At 36.6% G+C, this 17998-nt stretch overlaps 1 protein-coding gene across 2 annotated transcripts in view; it reads right to left on the reverse strand.

Moving 5' to 3' along the window:
- The window catches only part of LOC110031542 (importin-9), a 95167-nt gene that overhangs the window by 3726 nt on the left and 73443 nt on the right, over positions 1 to 17998 (reverse strand). For both annotated transcript variants that reach the window (XM_020734790.1, XM_020734791.1), the window contains exons 25-26: positions 15385 to 15574; positions 11404 to 11518 (exon numbers count right to left, since the gene is read on the reverse strand). In XM_020734790.1, coding sequence (XP_020590449.1) covers positions 11404 to 11518; positions 15385 to 15574 — 305 coding nt within the window. The remainder of the gene's footprint in view (positions 1 to 11403; positions 11519 to 15384; positions 15575 to 17998) is intronic.

A 17998-nucleotide genomic window follows, 5' to 3' on the forward strand; every position in this document is an offset into this window, starting at 1 on the left:
CATTCCTGCGCTTGTGAAGGGACACACATCCTTAGGCCCTTGTGCTAATGCAATGGGTCATCTTCATATCCTCTATCCCCATAGGACCCCGTAAGTTTGTTCTCTCATTCAGCTTCTGTCCACATGCTTTCATGAAAGACACTCACGTCTCATGCAATCCTTGCCGTTGTGCATGATTCCTACTAAATAGTAATAACTCAGGTGGAAAGGTTAGGTTTGGATCTACCTCAACATTGACCATATCCTAATATGCTTATAACCTGAACCCAAACATTTTATTGTACGAGTCAAAATGTCTGACACAAACAAACTTGATCCAAACCTACCAAACCAGAATAGTATTCAGATCAATTGCGTGGGTCACCCCAAATCCGACCCAAAAAATAAATGGGTCACTAATTTGACTTGAATAGGACCAGAATAGTATTTGCGTCAACTCTAATCCAGATTTTTCAAGTCAAGTTTAGGTCAAGTTGACGACAACCTCTCTTTTCCGCCTCCAAACTCCACTCTATGCTCAAAATAATGCTCTCCTTTTCTCATTCCACATCTGTATTGTCCATCTCCTCACTTAGCTTGGGTTGCACGTATCAGCATTCCTTCTCACCACTCCTTGTTTTTCTTTGATGATCTCTCTCCTTAGAGGCTCCTAGATTTTCAATGATCCCTCACATCCACCTTCATTTCCCCGTACTCTAGCTGCTCTGATCATCTCGTACACCTTTTGCACCTAAGGTTTTGATGATCCCTGCTTTGGCTGCCCTAAACATCTTCTACATTCCTCCACCATTTGCTCATGACTATGAATTCAATTGCGGCCAGTCGTGACCTGTTGGTAGAGCAACCTATTTGAAGATCGTTAGTCCCCTCAGGTCACGGGTTTGAATCTACCTCTGCCCAGTTTACCGGTAGTGAGAACGGTCCTCGAATAGTTAGACACATGAGGGTGGTTGGGGGCTCGTCTAATAGCCTCCGGACATTCTTTTTTAATATATATATATATATATATAAAGCTAATTAAATAATTAAATTATGAAAATAATGATAGAGAATCTAGAGTTCATAGGAGAGAAGATTAGCCTAAACAAAAAACTAATCACCTTTAAATTATTAATATAAGTGCATCTAAGGACTAAATTGATCTGAGGAAAGGGATAACATAACACACTATTCAGGTGGATAAATGTATTTTATTTTATAATTGTTTGCTTATTTACTAGTTTATCAGCTTTTATTTTGAATGCAAAATTACATATTTTCTTTTAAATGTTAACTGTAAGATAAAAATGAATAAAATATGATATATGCATGCATATAGGAGTCACCCTTAGATGGTACTGATAAGAAAATACAATATACCTGTGCACAAAAAATGAAAATGAAAAAAAAAACAAAAATGGAAATAGTAACAGAAATTGAAATGGAAATGGTTGTCTACCTTTATGTTGGGTTGGAAAAAATTAAATGTATAAAGTATAAGTTTAGATGATGACTTTTATTTATGAAACCTTAGGTGCAAAAGGTGTACGAGATGATCAGAGCAGGAAATGAAAGTGATGACTCTTTTATTGTTATTACTCTTTTACAAAATATTTAAAAATGAGAATTATTGTAATTTAGAAACAGTTGTCCATTTAGTAGTTTTAACCCAAACCTTTAGTTACTAACATTTTTACAGAAAAATCAATTGCAGAATAGATAAACCCCAAAGAGTATGTGTATAGGCGTCGTGGAGCACAAGCTGATAGGTATAACGGGTTGGCTTTTATTTTTTGTCAGTCGTAAATATTAAACAATCTATATAAAGTGGTTGTAATTTTAAATTTTATAAATATAATGACTCTTGTGTGCTCTGGAATTTTTTTTTTTTTTTTGAGAAATGAAACTATTAGATAAGTTTCCTCCGTCCAAGTGTCAGTTTCGTCTTTATAATTTCAAGCTCACAAGCTGGGTCGTGACAGGGGTAAACTCTTCTTTTCATGAGGAGGTGAGGATTGGTATATCGAAGGCTGAATTTGAAGAAAATTCTAAATTTTTTCTTTCTATAAAATCTTTGGCCACTTCACTCTGATAATTCAAGATCAATCGCATGGAGGAGATATGTGAGGATAATCAACAACTTGAAACAAGATACAGCCAGAGCACCACCTGTCATCGGATACAATCCTGGAAGGGAAAATAGGACGCTAACGGTGATCTGAACCAAAACACAAGCAAAAACTAACACTAATCAACAAAAGGAACATATTTGTTTTAGTAGATAGCTAGGAGGGGAAAGCCCCCTCCCTTGGGCGGCAACCCTAGGGCTGCACTGGTCAATTCAGCGCACCCCCCCCCCCCCACTTCGTGGGGTTGAGGGAGCAGGGTAGCTTCAACATCATTTGTCAAAGTTTTTGCCTGCATGTTGACAATAACACAATTGTTGGAACCTCCCGAGGTTGAAAAATTTTCGACTGCGGCATTAGTAGCCTATGGATCTCACTGTCTGCTGCACTATCTCCCAAAACACCAGAGGAGTTTTCTCCACTTGCAAGCGTACATCTATATCGATCCAACCTTCTAGAGGTACACTATTGACTTGAATTGAGACTTCATGTCACACATCATCTGCTAAATCTTCCCAAGGTGAACCAAGATTTGCTCAACCTGATCTAAAGTAGTTTGAAGCTCCCTGAACAGCAGTGGCCATCGTGGCAAAGTATAACGATCATGGTGTCTTGAAATGCCCGTCGCGACTGTTCCATGTCTGGAATCGGTGTCTCTCACAGTTGGAATTGAAGTCTCTCTCATATCTGGAATTAATGTTTTAATCTTATCATCTATCGTCATCAAAACTGGTCCCACTGATGCTGCTCTACTGGCATGGACACATGATCTCGAGCTTCGCAAAAGGTAGAATGACGATGTGCTTCCCCTCATTAGTTAAGGAGTAGGTGTTTTTGAATCTGTCGTGCTAAGTCTTACGACCAAATTGCCAAAGTCTAGCAAATAAAATATGGTAGGAATCTATGGGTACCACGTCGCACCACACATGATCATGTAGCTGGTTCATAATTGAAAACTCCACTAGACACCTCCGACAAATATTGACCATGTTCTCCTTCAATCGTGTCAAAGAATACGATTGAGAATGCCTTTGAGTCATTAGGCCCAATTTCTCTATCATCTGCATAGACATCACATTCTTCCTACTCCCCCCATCGATGATGATATTGCATATCTTTTCATTCACAGTGCAACAGGTGTAGAATATATTATGGTGAAGCCACTCCGGATCCTTCACATCCTCAGTCTGTAGGACCTATTGAACCACGAGCATCTAGACCTCATCTGGTAGAAGATGATACAACTCCCCTTATTCTTCAGTTGTCTCCTCGTCGTTAACCTCCTCTACTGCGCCCTACATAGTAAAAGCCACAACTCAACTCGTCAGGCAGCATCAGGAAGAGTGAAAATCAGGCAGCTAAATTAAGAGTTTTCTTTAATTAGAAGCTTCCTTATTTTCAATATCTTTATTCTGATATATTTCCCTTGAATATTTATTTTAGTTGAATATTTAGATTAGGAATATGTATTATTAAGTTACCTAAATAGATTATATGCACTTTATTTTCTACCTAAAATAGATTGTAAGATTGTTATTTAATGGAATGAAAGCAAAGGGAAAAGGCAATTGAGTATATTCAGTATTCAACCTATTTTTCTCAAAACTTTGACATGGTATCATAGCCAAATTTTTGCCCTAACCACCGGTAGTCGTTGGAGGACCTTCAAGGCTCACTTCCCACTTGCCTTCTTGCGGGAAGGGAGAAACTATTTCTTTTCCTTGATTCGTTCATCAACTATGACATCTGTTGTGATGACAAATGATGTCGATGCTGCTTCTTCATCATCCTCTTCTTGGTTTGGTGGTTTATTTGGTGGTGGAAAGAAGCAGGCGAAAGCAGCAAGGATTCTTGGGTTGAAAAAGGTTGTTATGTTTGTATTATTATTCGTCCGATTCGGATCGTCTTTGCTAGGCATCGCTGCTTCTGTGGCATCTTCGACTGCTTCATACGCTTCGTTTCGTCCGCTTAAGCTTCGACATCGGCACTCCTTAGATTGATGGCTTTGGCTTCAGCTTTGGCTTCAGCTTCGGCTTCGGCAAACCATAGATCTTAGGCTTCGGCACTGTCGGGCTTCGGCCCTCTTGGGCTTCGGCACTCTCAGGTTTCGGCCTTTCGGGCTTCGACACTTTTGGGCTTCGACACTCTCGGGTTTCGGCCCTCTTGGGCTTCGACACTCTCAGGCTTCGGCCTTTCGGACTTCGGCATTTCCAGGCTTCGACACTTTTGGGTTTCAGCATTTTCAGGCTTCGGTCTTCGACACTTTTGGGCTTCGACATTTTTAGGCTTTGGCACTCTCGAGCTTCGGCACTCTTGAGCTTTGACATTTTCAGGCTTCGGCACTCTAATGTTTCGACACTCACGACTTGAGGATTTTTTGTCCCGACAATGTTATCAGCTTCTTGTTGGCAAATTGATGTTTCCTGATCAGTCAGCATCAATTTGAAGAGGGATGTTAATCAGGAATGATGTAAATAAGGCAGCTAAATTAAGAGTTTTCTATAATTAGAAGCTTCCTTATTTCTAATATTTTTATTCTGATATATTTCCCTTTTAGTTGAATATTTATATTATGATTATGTATTATTAAGTTACCTAAAATAGATTATATGCACTTTATTTTGTACCTAAAATAGATTGTAAGATTGTTATTTAATGGAATGAAAGCAAAGGGAAAAGGCAATCGAGTCTATTCAGTATTCAACCTATTTTTCTCAAAACTTTGACAGAGACGTACCCAAATCCATGGCATCTGAAGTATTTTCTAGAAGAGACGGTTAATAGGTGTTCTAGTCTTCTCAAAATTCTTCTCACTTTGGGTGGCTCTGTCCATGCTCGAATCAGTTTTATCAACTCCGTGAGGTGTGCTCCTGCTAATGTCTCCAATTGGAAGAGGCTACCTGAATGGTGGTTGCCTACTCTGTTTGTACCGCCTCTCCACCTTCAGGCTTAAGGTCTGGACATCTCTCAGTAACAAATAGCAGGCTTCATGCACCTCAAATATCGGGCTATGAAATGTGTCTCTACCTGGACCAAATCACATTTCATTTGCAACTTGTCAAACTGCGCTATCAACTCCTCCAATAATAGGTCACTTTCTTGTAGGTTGTGGAGTATCAAAAACAAATCCTGACGGTAATGATGATGTAGGTGTTTTCTCTGCACCTTTGATACCAAAGTTAACCCAAACAACAATCGTAAAACAAATATTATTGATGAATTTAAAAGGGTCAACAAGCAAACTCTTAAAACAAAAACAAAAAAATTCAACTAGGAGGAGGAGGTCCCACTCGGCCGGCAACCCTAGCGCACAAACAAGGATTGGTTGGCCCTACTCCCCACTTGGCATAACCCGTTCAGCCACTTGGGAGCCAGACATTAGTCTCCCGGGGTTAGGAGAGCTTCAAGCTCATTCGTCGAAAGTTTTGTTTGCTTGTTGTCGGTGATGGCGTTGTTGTAACCTCCCGGAGCTGGAGGCTCTTTGACTATAATCCAAGAAACACCAGGATCCCAGTGGCAAATGCACTATCCCTCAAAGCGCCTGAGGATTTTTCTCCACTTACGAGCATACATCCATTTCGATCAACCCTAATGGGGGTCCATTACTAATCTGAGTTGAGTTTGCATGTAATTCTTATACTGTTGAATCATCCTAAAATAATCCAAGGTTGGCTCAACCTGCTCTAGAGTGAAGGTAACCTGAGCCTTCTAAAATAGTGGTGACCATGATAGTAGAGTACCAATCGAGATGTCCTGAAAAGTTCTTTGTCATGATTGTCCCCTGTTTAGAATTGGTGTCTCAGTCCTATCATCTTTCTTCATCACCAAAACTAGTCCAACCGATGTCGCTCTGCCGGCAAGAGCATTTGTGATCTCGGACTCTGTCGAGAAAAAAAGAATGATGTGTTTCTCCTCCTTGGTGAAGGAGTAGGTGTTTCTAAATCGGTCATGCTGAGTACTGTGGTCAAATTTCCACACTACCCAACAAAAGTGGCAGACATCCATGGGCATCACGTTGCACCACACATGTCCTACAGCTAACTTCCGATCAAAAACTCCTTTAGGCAACTCTAGTCAATGTCAACCTGGTTCTTCTTCAGCCATGTCAGAGAATACGATTGGGAATACCCTAAGTCATGTGGCCCAATTTCTCCAACATTTGCATAGACACCACGTTCTTACTGCTCCCTCCATCAGTGATGACACTAAATACATTTTCGTTCACAATGCATCGGGCATAGAATATGTTGTGGCGAAGACATTGTGAATCCCTCGTATCCACAATTTGGAGGACTTGTTGAACCATGAGCATCTCGTTCTTATCCATTGGAAGATGATACACCTCACCTTGTTCTTCAGCTACCCCCTCATCTATACTCTCGTCCATGGCACCCTGCTCGGTAAAAGACATGACTAGACTCATCGAGCAACTAGAGGCGATGTGCCCAAACCCATGGCATCTAAAGCATTTTCAGGTGGGAAGAGTAATAGGCGTGTTACTCTTCTCGAGCTTCTTCTCACCCGGGTGGCTCGATGCTTATCCGAACATATTTTCTCAACTCCTTGAAGTGTGCTCCTATTGGCGTCTCCAATTGTGGGTGGTTGTCGAATTAGTTGTAGTTGCTTGCTTTTTTCTGCTCTCTCCACCTTCAGAACTGAGGTTTGTATATCTCCCAATGTCTAATAGAGTTGCAGCTGCACGACGTTACTGATAGAGGGTTTCAAATCACCCAGATACCTGATAGAGGGCTTCAAACCACCCAGATACCAAAATACGGTGTTTTCCTCTAGCTCTACCAACTCACTTTTCATCTGCAACTAGCCAAACTACGTCATGAACTCCACTGATAGGCTTTTCAATTGTAGGCGATGGAGTCTCAGAAACGTATCCTAACAATAATGAGGTAGTTATTTTCCCATCATGTCCTTCCTCAACTTCTCCCATCTAATAATCTTGTCATTGCTCTCTCTTTCTCTGCCTTTATAAGTTTTCCCATCACAAAGATGGACTTTTCTCGATTTGATGGCTGCTAGTTTTACCCTTTTATCTTCTGGTACATCCTTATACTTAAAGATTCTCAACTGACTGCAGTCATTCAATGAAGTCATCGGGATCCATACATCCATCAAACTTTTATAGATCCACCTTTATTCTAGAAGACCCTATGTCCTTTATGTGTGGTCTCTTCTCTCAGTTTCATCTAATAATATATTCCAAAGCATCATGGCCTATTTTCTTCATAACTGGAATCCTCCTTATGGAAAGGGTTGAAATTCTCATTTCTTTTGCAACCTCAACTATCACTGTCACGATCAAGGGTAAATTTCCTCTGGATTTCATCCTCCATGTCTGTAAACCTCAGCTAAAGTCAATGAATCCTCGTGGTATCTCTTCACGTGGCCTTGGGCATGTATCTCCTTGGTGGTATGCCTAGGGTTTAGGGTTGGGAGGTGAAAGAGGATGTATGTGAACAATTGAAGGTGCATTTAAATTAATTTAGGGTTGTTGATTTTGAAAATTTAGAGTAAGGTAAAAATTTTCTATGATTTGGGAATATGAAAGAATTTTTGGTAGAGAGGGTAAGACGAATGCTAAGAAACAAATATAATAGAACTAGGATTAGACTAGCTCTAATACTGGAGTTAATCTAAACGCAAATTGCAAAACAAGTGGTATTGTTCAATTCAAAAGGGTTACAAGCCCGGACTCTCAAAATGTCACAACCAACAAGTGACAACCTAGGAAGAGGATGAAAAAGGCAAGTTGCATGTTGAGGCGGTGGAATTGAGGAGTTCTAGGTTGGGGGTGGGTGCGATAACAGAGTTGGAGGAAGAAAGAAGAGCGGCATTGGTTGCTATGGTGCGCAAGCTGGGCCAAACAGGGGAGGGACGCATAAATGTTGGCAGCGATCAGGTGGATGCAAGAAGGATGCCAACGAGCATGTGGGTAGAAGAAGAAAGGAAATATGTGGAGATAATTACCACCTCGGAGCATAATACAGCCGGAGCACCACCTGTCCTCGGATACAGCCCTGGAAGGGAGAACCTAAGACGGTGACAGCTGTCCTGACAAAAAAATCAACAAAAACTAACACAAGGAATATATATATATATATATATAGATATGTATATACTTTTTTTAGAAAGTCCAATGACTAATATATTAAAAAGAAAGAAGGATACATATAAATTGTGTGAGAGGACCCAAGCATGACACCCTTACCCACACGATAACCACCACATGCAAATGGTTCAAAAAAAAAAAAAAAAAAACAAAAAAATACATAAGATCCCAAAAAAAACCAAAATCCCAAAAAAAACCAAAAGTATCAAAATACGTAGTATCAGGTAGCTAGAGAGCGACTCAATTTTGCCCTGCCTCTGCCTTTAGTTCTAGGAAATGAGTCAGCTAACAAATTGGTAAGTTTTGTGTCATGTGAAAGTCATTGCCAGTAGTAACCAATATATCGTCCAAATAAGTTCTTGAGCTCGAGTAGGCCTCCATTCTTCTTCTTCCTTCTGGAATAGACCTGTCATTCCTCATATGAATATTGTCTCACCTAATTAGTGGATTGGTCTAAAGTGTGTCAGACATGTGTAGGTTGTTGAACATTAGAAACAACTACTTGTTGTACAAGTTGATGTTTTATTGGATCAAAGGAGCACTCTCGTGTGTCTTGGCATATAAGTGAGTCTTCTTGAATAACAGTGAGTGGTATAAATACGTTTGGATTTGTACTTGTAGTATGGGGAGATGCTTCATGGGACTCCAAAGTACCATGCTCCAAACCAGCCGCCGGAAAAGAGTGTTCAAAAGCAGAAGCATCCAGAGGTAGAACGGCTTGGGTATGGTGTTCTTCATCAGGAACTGCGGTGTTGGAAAGAGGATCGGGTTGCACATCTCAGCAAGGATGGTAGATGACTGATCTTTAGCAGTATCCGACCTTAGATGAGGATGCAAGCAATAGCAGATAGAAGAATTGTGGCCAAAAATACTATAATGAGAGCAATAAGGAGGGTGTGGTTCTATTTCAACATTTTGCCAATACCCGTTGTGAGTGGTTCCAATTCATACCTCATCCGAAGCTGGTTGAGTGATATCTCTCTCAACTAACACACAAACCACAGAAGGTCTGGTGACAGCAAACATAAGACTATCAAACTTGAGAGGATTGTTGTAAGCAATTGCTAAGGAGTAGAGAATTTTCAAGTTGAATAGATGTAATTTTAACCCCGGAAACCTTATCCAAACATGAATGATAGAGGACTCCGCTTTTGGATCAAAATCGACAGTCTACTTTAGGATTTTCATAAAATGGTTGTCAATCTTGATAACTTTACGAGAAAAAAATACGAGTGTAATCCGCATTGTGAGATAACTAAATAAGTATATGTCGGTTGTCAAGTAAGTCAATATTCCAACTGTCCAATAACTTCATAGCATCAAAATCTTTTCGAATGATCTCAAATATTGGGTGACCATAAAGGAATTGCTAAGGAGTAGAGAATTTCCAAATTGAATAGATGTAATTTTAACCCGAGAATTTCTAGAATTTTTTTTCAAACAGGAATGATAGGGGACTCTGCTTTTGGATCAAAATCGACAATTCACTTCAGGACTTTCATAAAATGGTTAGCAATCTTGATAACTTTACGAGAACAAATACAAGTGTAATCCGCATCGTGAGATAACTGAATCAGTATATCCAGTCGTCAAGTAAGTCAATATTCCAACAGCCCAATAGCTTCATAGCATCAAAATCTTTCCGAATGATCTTAAGTTTTGGGTGACCATAAAGGAATTTTCCCATTAGAGCAAAACGCTAAGAAGACGCAAGAGTGCTAGTTTCAGCCTCAGTGAAAAAAAAAAAAGTTGGCTTCTCACTTTTTTTACCAAGCTTTTTAATGAAAGTGTGATCACCACCACCTTTAAGAGCCTCGTGGAAAGATTGTGGAACATTGCAGGACTTACCGATACCAAAATCAAGCTCTGAACCTGAAAGATTGTGCAACATTGCATCAAACCAGACAATTTTATTGAATGACTACAGTCAGTTGAGAGGATTTTCGAGTACAAAGTGGTGTCATAAGATAAGAGGGTGAAGCATAGAGGTAAGGCTCTAAACCTGAAAAAGGAGCAACTAACATGGGCATTATTTATCAATTAAATTAAATTGACCTCAATGCTCAACAACATACCCATATTATATAAAATAAAGCTGAGAGCTATGAATGCACATGCAGCACTGCAGACGTCAAACAAGCCCAGACAAACTAAAAAAGATTCTTATATATTCAGAAAATTTTCTGATGTTTAAGCACCCGTTAATAGCTGTCTTATATAAAACACGGTAAAACATAGAACTAAATGGAAAGACCACAATATCAGGAAAGCAATGATAGAAATACAGAGAAACGAACTGAGAAAGTAAAAAAAGGAAAAAACAGAGGATTCATCACATAAAAATGTTTTAAAATGTAAAATTGTAGCCTTAATGTCAATTGTCAAAACACAGGAACTAATGGCTCCCTCGATGGGCTTCTCAAGAGCGATACATGCATTGATGCCCAGGTTTTTAAGGAATAGTGAATGAAAAGAAAACTACAAGAATTGGAGCAAAAAAGTTTAATTGAATTGAGATTGAACGGAAATAATGGCAGCTATTAATAAAGTCTGAACTTGAAAGAATATTCAAAAGATTGCACAAAAAATGGAGTGGGAAATATAATTTGAGCTCACTGCTAGCAAAGATTCTTATTTAGGAAACTTCTTCCAATTACAAATACCAGTGAAATAGTAGAAGCATGTTAAAAAAGAAAGAATGAAGAAATCCAGATGCCAACTCAGACCACAGCAATATCGAGATAACTATATTACAATTACAAACAAAGAGAAAAGATAGAAAAAACAGAGCACATGATTCGCCACAAAATGCTTCAGAAAGAAGCAGGAGTAGTCTTAAAATCTAAAAAACAAACAAGAAGTGCTGTTCCCTTGTAACTTCAGAAGTGAAGAATGGTTCAACTCGTTGTAGCACAACATAGCTTTGAACAATTTTTGATTTACTTCTGTTTGCATTCCAAGCACTTCTAACAACGCCGATACAAACCACACAGATCCGTTAGTTATCTATACACCCGGGTTTTATTCTCTAAAACAACCCACAAAACTTATATAAAGGTGTATGCATTATAAACAATTCTAACAACACCGATAGGAACCAAACAAATTCAAAACTTATCTATGAAGCCGGGTATTATTCTGTAAAACAACCCACCAAACTACAAAGGTGCATACCTTGCAATTTGGTCCATTCTGACATCACATAAGAAAACGAATTTTGATGGTCCTGAGCAGACACTGAAAGCAGTAAATTAATGAACTGGTTGACATCTGGGGAGCTAAAATGGACCTTGAAAATGGGGGAAAAAAACAAATATCAATCCATAAACAAATTAAAAAAAAACAAAAAGGATGGATAATAAAAAACTAGTAAAGAGCAAGGATGAAGGACGCTTTGTATGGTGTTCGAGTAAAAAGGGAAGTATTTTGAATTTACTTCAAAACAATATAGCTTTCTAGCAATGAGAACACACACGTTAAAGATATATGCTAAGACCATTTACTTAAAGAGAAAAATAAGACGGTTAAGCTGTGTTTTGTAGACATAAAGGTTCTGTTTGGGATAGTTTTTTCAAGCTTTATTTTTAAAGCTATAGCCACAATTCTATTTGGCTACTACCTCTTAACTTTTTTTTTTTTTTTAGATTTATGTGGTAGGAAGTAACTTTTTATAAACAAAAATTGCTAATGTATAGTTGCTTTAAAAAACTATCATCCAACTCTTTCAAATAGTAAATATTTATAATACCTAAAGCTGCATTCAAAAATAATATTTTCCCCTCAACTTTTTTTATAACCACCTTTATAAGAAAGCTGCACGCACCCAAAATGGGCATTATAAGAGAACCTTTAAATGGAAAGTCCGACAAAGAGATCAATCTCCCAGAGCTAGTTTGTCAATCACCGGCAAGATGAACTAATAGAATAGATATGCATTGGTTAGCAGCCTGCATATGCTAAGTGAGCAACCAGTGATAAAGAGGAGCTAGGGATTGTGGAGGAAGACATAGGCATGGAACAGTCATAGGCACTCCGTAAAAGTATCCTACCAAATCCTTACTTCAATTTAAAGAATTTTTGGGACAATTTTAGTTAATTTTTTAAATTTATTCAGTTAAAGTTTCATTTCCATCACTTTCAAACCGAAAAGAAGAATGAAAAACTCAGAAACTTAAATTCCTTTTTTTCTTATTTCACCTTAAAGCAGTTTGCTTTCATATCTAATTATACATGCAGACATTTTATAACCATATTAGCCATCCATACCAATAGCAGGCAAGAAAAAACTATTGTGTATTATGTGTATCTTAAACTCAAATTTTAATTTAAGAAAGTAAAGATACTGGGAGTTGTCTGAGGTATGCCGAAAATTTAATCAATAAACTGTTGTGGAAAAGCCCAATATTTACCTTGAAAGAAATAGCCATAACTACATAGAAAAGACTAAGCATCAAAAGTTAATATGAACCAATGTCCAGAAAACCAACTAGCTGTCTCTTACCATTTAGGTAATATAAAATAAGATCGCTTAAATCTCAAAAAATCAGAATACAATCGCTTTCAGTTATGAAATCTAAACCCCAGCTAGCAAAAGCTAGTGTAACTTCTCACAATTAGTATGGTTCAAAGAAGACTTGATGACCGAGATCCATAGAAGTATCTAAGAATTTTATTTCCCATAGAAACTAAGCATCTACTTGCCTGGCAGTAAAAAAGTTGTGTAAAATTTAATTGACATTTCATCCAGTTTCAAAGTTTACCAATATAGGCCTGCAAGCAACAAATTTTAGATGCATACTTGTGTTGAACAATGAGATAAGCACCCAAAACTTCAAATTTTACCAATATAGGCAAGTTTGAGAGTTTTATGGTTTCATTATTATTATAAATTCCCAACACCATATAACCAGTCGAATTGCTCTGAAAACGAACAACTTATATATCAAAGAATTTGAAGACCATTGCTCATAACATGTCTACGAATCATTCTTGTGAATACTATGTACTTTATTGGATAAAATCCTGCATGAAATAAGCGATGGACAAGAAACAATATAATAGCTTCCAATTAGAGATTCCAAATCATAAGTAGTCAATTTAATATTTTTAATGCCAAAGTTCCTTTTCAACAATATAATGAATTTGGAGGTACCTTTGAATTCAAAGTAGCACAACAATTCTAATGCCAAGATCCCATTACAACTCAACAGAATTGAAATCTATTAATATTTCAATCTCTTATTCCAAAGTGTCCAAGTCTAACCATTGAATTTAAATAGATTGTGGATAAAAAGTGAATTAGGCAACATAGCCATTATTGTTAGCCTTCATTTCAATTTATGCCAAAACACCCTTAAGAAAGCCACAATGATAGGCTTATCCAACTTATTTTAATCAGTATAAGAAATATATAACATCTTAAAGCTCAAAATCTTGTACTTATAAGAAAATTCAAAATAGGTCAACAATTCTAACTCACGAGCTCATTAATGAGCCGAATTTGAATGGGCTAGCAAGCCATATTGGCTTGCCTACACCTCTAATTATTAGTAAATTGTGTGGAATTACTTGTTTATTACTCTACATAAACTTCATGAGTAAATCATGCATTTTGTATTCCATGCTTTCATGGCCATTACCTTTGTTTCTAACCCAAAAAAGTTCAAAACTACGGGAAGCTTCTTTTCCTGGACCTTTTTTTCTAAGGATCACATCAAGAAAGTGGTTTACACTAGTTGATAAGAGTCCTCATTAAAAGAGCACCTGTACATAATTCCTTCATTAATATGTGAAAATGTGCTTAATATGATCCCTACAATATAGATATTAGTTACTCACATATCAGGTATGCACTTAATGCCTAAATCATGATTTAGTTGTAAAGCTAACCGATTATTGACAGTTTTCATTATCATTTTCTCAATCACATTCAATGTGTTTCATTCACTAGTATTTCTTAGATAACAGCTTAAGAAAATTAAAGGGATCTCATTTAGAAGCTATCAAACAAATTTATGGATTTACTCAAAAGTTATTAATGGATTAGAGGATTCTCAGGAATGCATAAACCCGGATTTCTTTAGTTTTGATAGCAACCAAGCAAGCCCAAAACTACAACTTTAACTTGCATACAACAACAACAACAACAACAACAAATCTTTATCCCACTAAGTGGGGTCGGCTACTTGAATCCTTTCTCTATTGTGTCCCTATTGAGTGTAAAATTTTCATTTAATTCTAATAGATTAAGATCATGTCTTATAAAATATGCCCAAGTCTTTTTAGGTCTACATCTACTTTCTTAAAAAAAGTCAAATTTAAAACGTTTACTCTCCTTACCGGATCATCAAATGATCGACGTTTAATGTGACCAAACCATCTAAGACGACTCTCTCTAATCTAGTTTACCACTGGAGCAACACCGACCCTTTCATAGAAAGATTCATTTAGCATTTTGTCTCTACGTGTCAAGCCACTCATCCATCTAAGCATTCTCATATCAACAACACTAAACTTTGTTTTATGCTTCTCTTTTAAAGGCCAACATTTTGCGTCATAAAGCATTACAGGTCTCACCATCACCACCATCTTATACACCATCTTATAAAATTTTCCTTTAAGTCTATGCAGTACTATTATATCACACAATATCCCCGATCTATTCCTCCACTTCAACCAACTAACTTAAATTCTATTAATAACATCCTCATATATATCACTGTCACTTTGAATAATAGACCCGAGATATCTAAAACGTTCACATATTTTAATGATTTGATCGCCCATAGTCACAACTCTTAACTTGCATGTGACTGCAAGATTTTTCTCGAGCAATTTGGCAAGCAAGGGTAATTATTTGAATGGCTTTAGTTCTTAAAGTAGTTCATTGACCATACAAAGTCAAATGTTGGCATGGTCAAGAAAAAAAAAAAGAAAAAACTAATAATTAAAGTAGAGAAAAGATGATAAGAAATTGATAATTGACAGAGCGATGGCAAAGTTGACTTATAGAAAGATTTAAAAGAAAATAAAATAATTATAGAAAGATTTAAAAGAAAATAAAATAAGAAGTAGAAAGTAAAGATTTAACTGAGCAGAGTGAGAATGAGAATAGACAACACATGGAAATAGGGAGATCACTGAAAAGTAACTTACCAGTCTGGCGAGAACAACTATAAGAGAGCATTTTAGCCCAGCTATTTCACAAGATTGCATGCGTCTCACAATCGCAGCAACAAGCTCACGTATGTGGAAAGCCATTTCAGATGGAAAGTGAAATATAAGTTGCAACACATAGCTACTTACAAAAAGTGATCCAGAACTTTCCAAGCTAGGGTCCAGCAGCCTGAAAGAAACAAAATTATAATAAAAAAAGCATCCGAGGAATTTAATTTTCCAATTGTAGTGCTAAAAAATAAACAAAGGAAAGCTGTAGTATTAAGTAAATATTAAATCCTATGGGGAATTACTGAGAAATCTCAAAGAATTTATCAAAAATATAGTTTAGGCATTTATTAATAGCAGTATAAAAGGCAATCAGATTTGCACAATAACTTCCAAAAAATCAAGTCAGACAAGAACTTTTGAGCTCCCGATTATCTAACATGACTGGAGAACATTAAGAAAATTTATATAAGGAATTTTTGCGGGATTTCCGCAATCTTGCAAGTGGGACGGGCATGATTGTGTCCCGTTTCGTACCGAAATAAGGACTTATCGTCCAGTTCTTGCCGCTGACCTTGAGAGGTCTAAATTTCTTATTTTATTAAATTAAAACTAGAATTTTTATGCTTGGGGGACTATTTATATGTTGTTATTTTCTGACTTAATGAATTTTACTTTGTTTATGTATTTTAGAGATTTTTATCTCTAATTTATTCCTTAAGGAGTATTGTATCTTCTTCCTTTTGAAAGTGGTGTGTTTATAGCTTGTTTAGAAACAAGTGGTAAACCTCCACATTGTCGTTGCCGGTCCCAAGCCCGGATGAGAAAAGTGGAAGGTTGCGTTAGGTAGTCGACAGCCAGCGTAAAACTTGTCGAAAAAAAAACATGAGATGAATCCTTTTGATCATTGTGTAAGTGCTAGGGCGTCCCCTGGAAGCGACGCGTTGTATAGCCTGAATACAGTGAAAAATGTGCAAGGGCCACTACACCGGAGCCCGGGTGTAGTGTTAAATAAGCAAGGGTTCCCACATTACGAGTGAATGCGGGTAAAGAAGTTAGTCCATGAAACTAATGAAACTAATATTAGGATAGGATCTTGGAATATAGACACTCTCAATGGTAAATTAATGGAATTAGTTGATATTATGATTCATAGGAAAATTAATATCTTATGTATTCAAGAAACTAAGTGGGTTGGAGAAAAGACTAAGGAGATTGATAATTTAGGTTTTAAACTTTGGTATTCTGGTAAGAGTCGCACTAGAAATGGTGTAGGTGTAATTATAGATAAGAGTTTGAAAGATAATGTTGTAAAAATTAATAGAGTTGGTGATAGAATTATAGCCCTTAAGATTATCATTGATACTAAGATTTTTAATATTATAAGTGGTTATGCTCCTCAAGTAGGTTTAGATACAGGTTTTAAAGATAAATTTTGGAATGACTTAGAAGATTTAATACAAATGATACCTCTTGAAGAAAGAATTTTTATTGGAGGAGATTTAAATGGACATGTCGGTAGAGTGGTAGAAGATTTCAGAAATATTCATGGTGGCTACGGTTTTGGAGTAACTAATGAAGAAGGTAAAGCTATTTTAGATTTTGCTTTAGCGTTTGATTTTGTTATTACTAATACTTTATTCAAGAAAAGGGATGAACATCTTATTACTTATAAGAGTGGATCTAATAAAACACAAATTGATTATTTTCTTATGAGAAGAAGAGATCGTCGTGATTGTAAAAATTGTAAAGTCATTCCAAGTGAAAATTTAAATATCCAACATCGCTTATTAGTTTTATATTTTAAGATTAAGAGTTGTAAAAAAAATATACTATGACTCATCATTGCAGAATTAGATGGAGAAACTTAAAAGATACAAATAAAATTATTTTTATGAGTAAAATTCAAGATTTCAAAATTTGGAATATTCATGAAAAAGCAAATGTGATGTGGGATAAAGTAACAAACGCTATTAAACAAGTAGCAAAAGATGTTCTTGGAGAATCAAAAGGAAAAATATTTACAAATAAAAATAGTTGGTGGTGGAATAATAATGTGCAAGAAAATATAAAGTTTAAAAATTTACAAATAACATTTCTTGGCTCACTAAACTCTTTAATATTATTTTAAAAACTAAAAAGATGTCTGAGTGGAAGAAGAGTATTTTAGTCCCAATTTTTAAGAATAAAGGGGATGCACAAGAGTGTGCAAATTATAGAGGAATTAAGTTGATGTGTCATACTTTAAAATTATGGGAGAGGGTAATTGAACATAGGTTAAGATGCATCACGAAAATTTCTCATAATCAATTTGGATTTATGCCTGGCAGGTCTACTATGGAAGCTATACATTTATTGAGAGGTTTGATGGAGAAGTTCAGAGATAATAAGGAGAATCTACATTTGATTTTTATTGATTTAGAAAAAGCTTACGATAAGGTTCCAAAAGATATCCTTTGGAGAGTTCTCGAGAAGAAATGTGTTGATATGACTTATATTCAAGTCATTAAAGATATGTATACTAGAGCTGTTACTTGTGTTCAAACTGAAGGAGGATTGACAAAATATTTTCCTATTTCTGTTGGTTTACATCAGGGATCGACTT

Source organism: Phalaenopsis equestris, unplaced genomic scaffold (assembly GCF_001263595.1).
Source record: "Phalaenopsis equestris unplaced genomic scaffold, ASM126359v1 Scaffold000840, whole genome shotgun sequence".
NCBI lineage: Eukaryota > Viridiplantae > Streptophyta > Magnoliopsida > Asparagales > Orchidaceae > Phalaenopsis > Phalaenopsis equestris.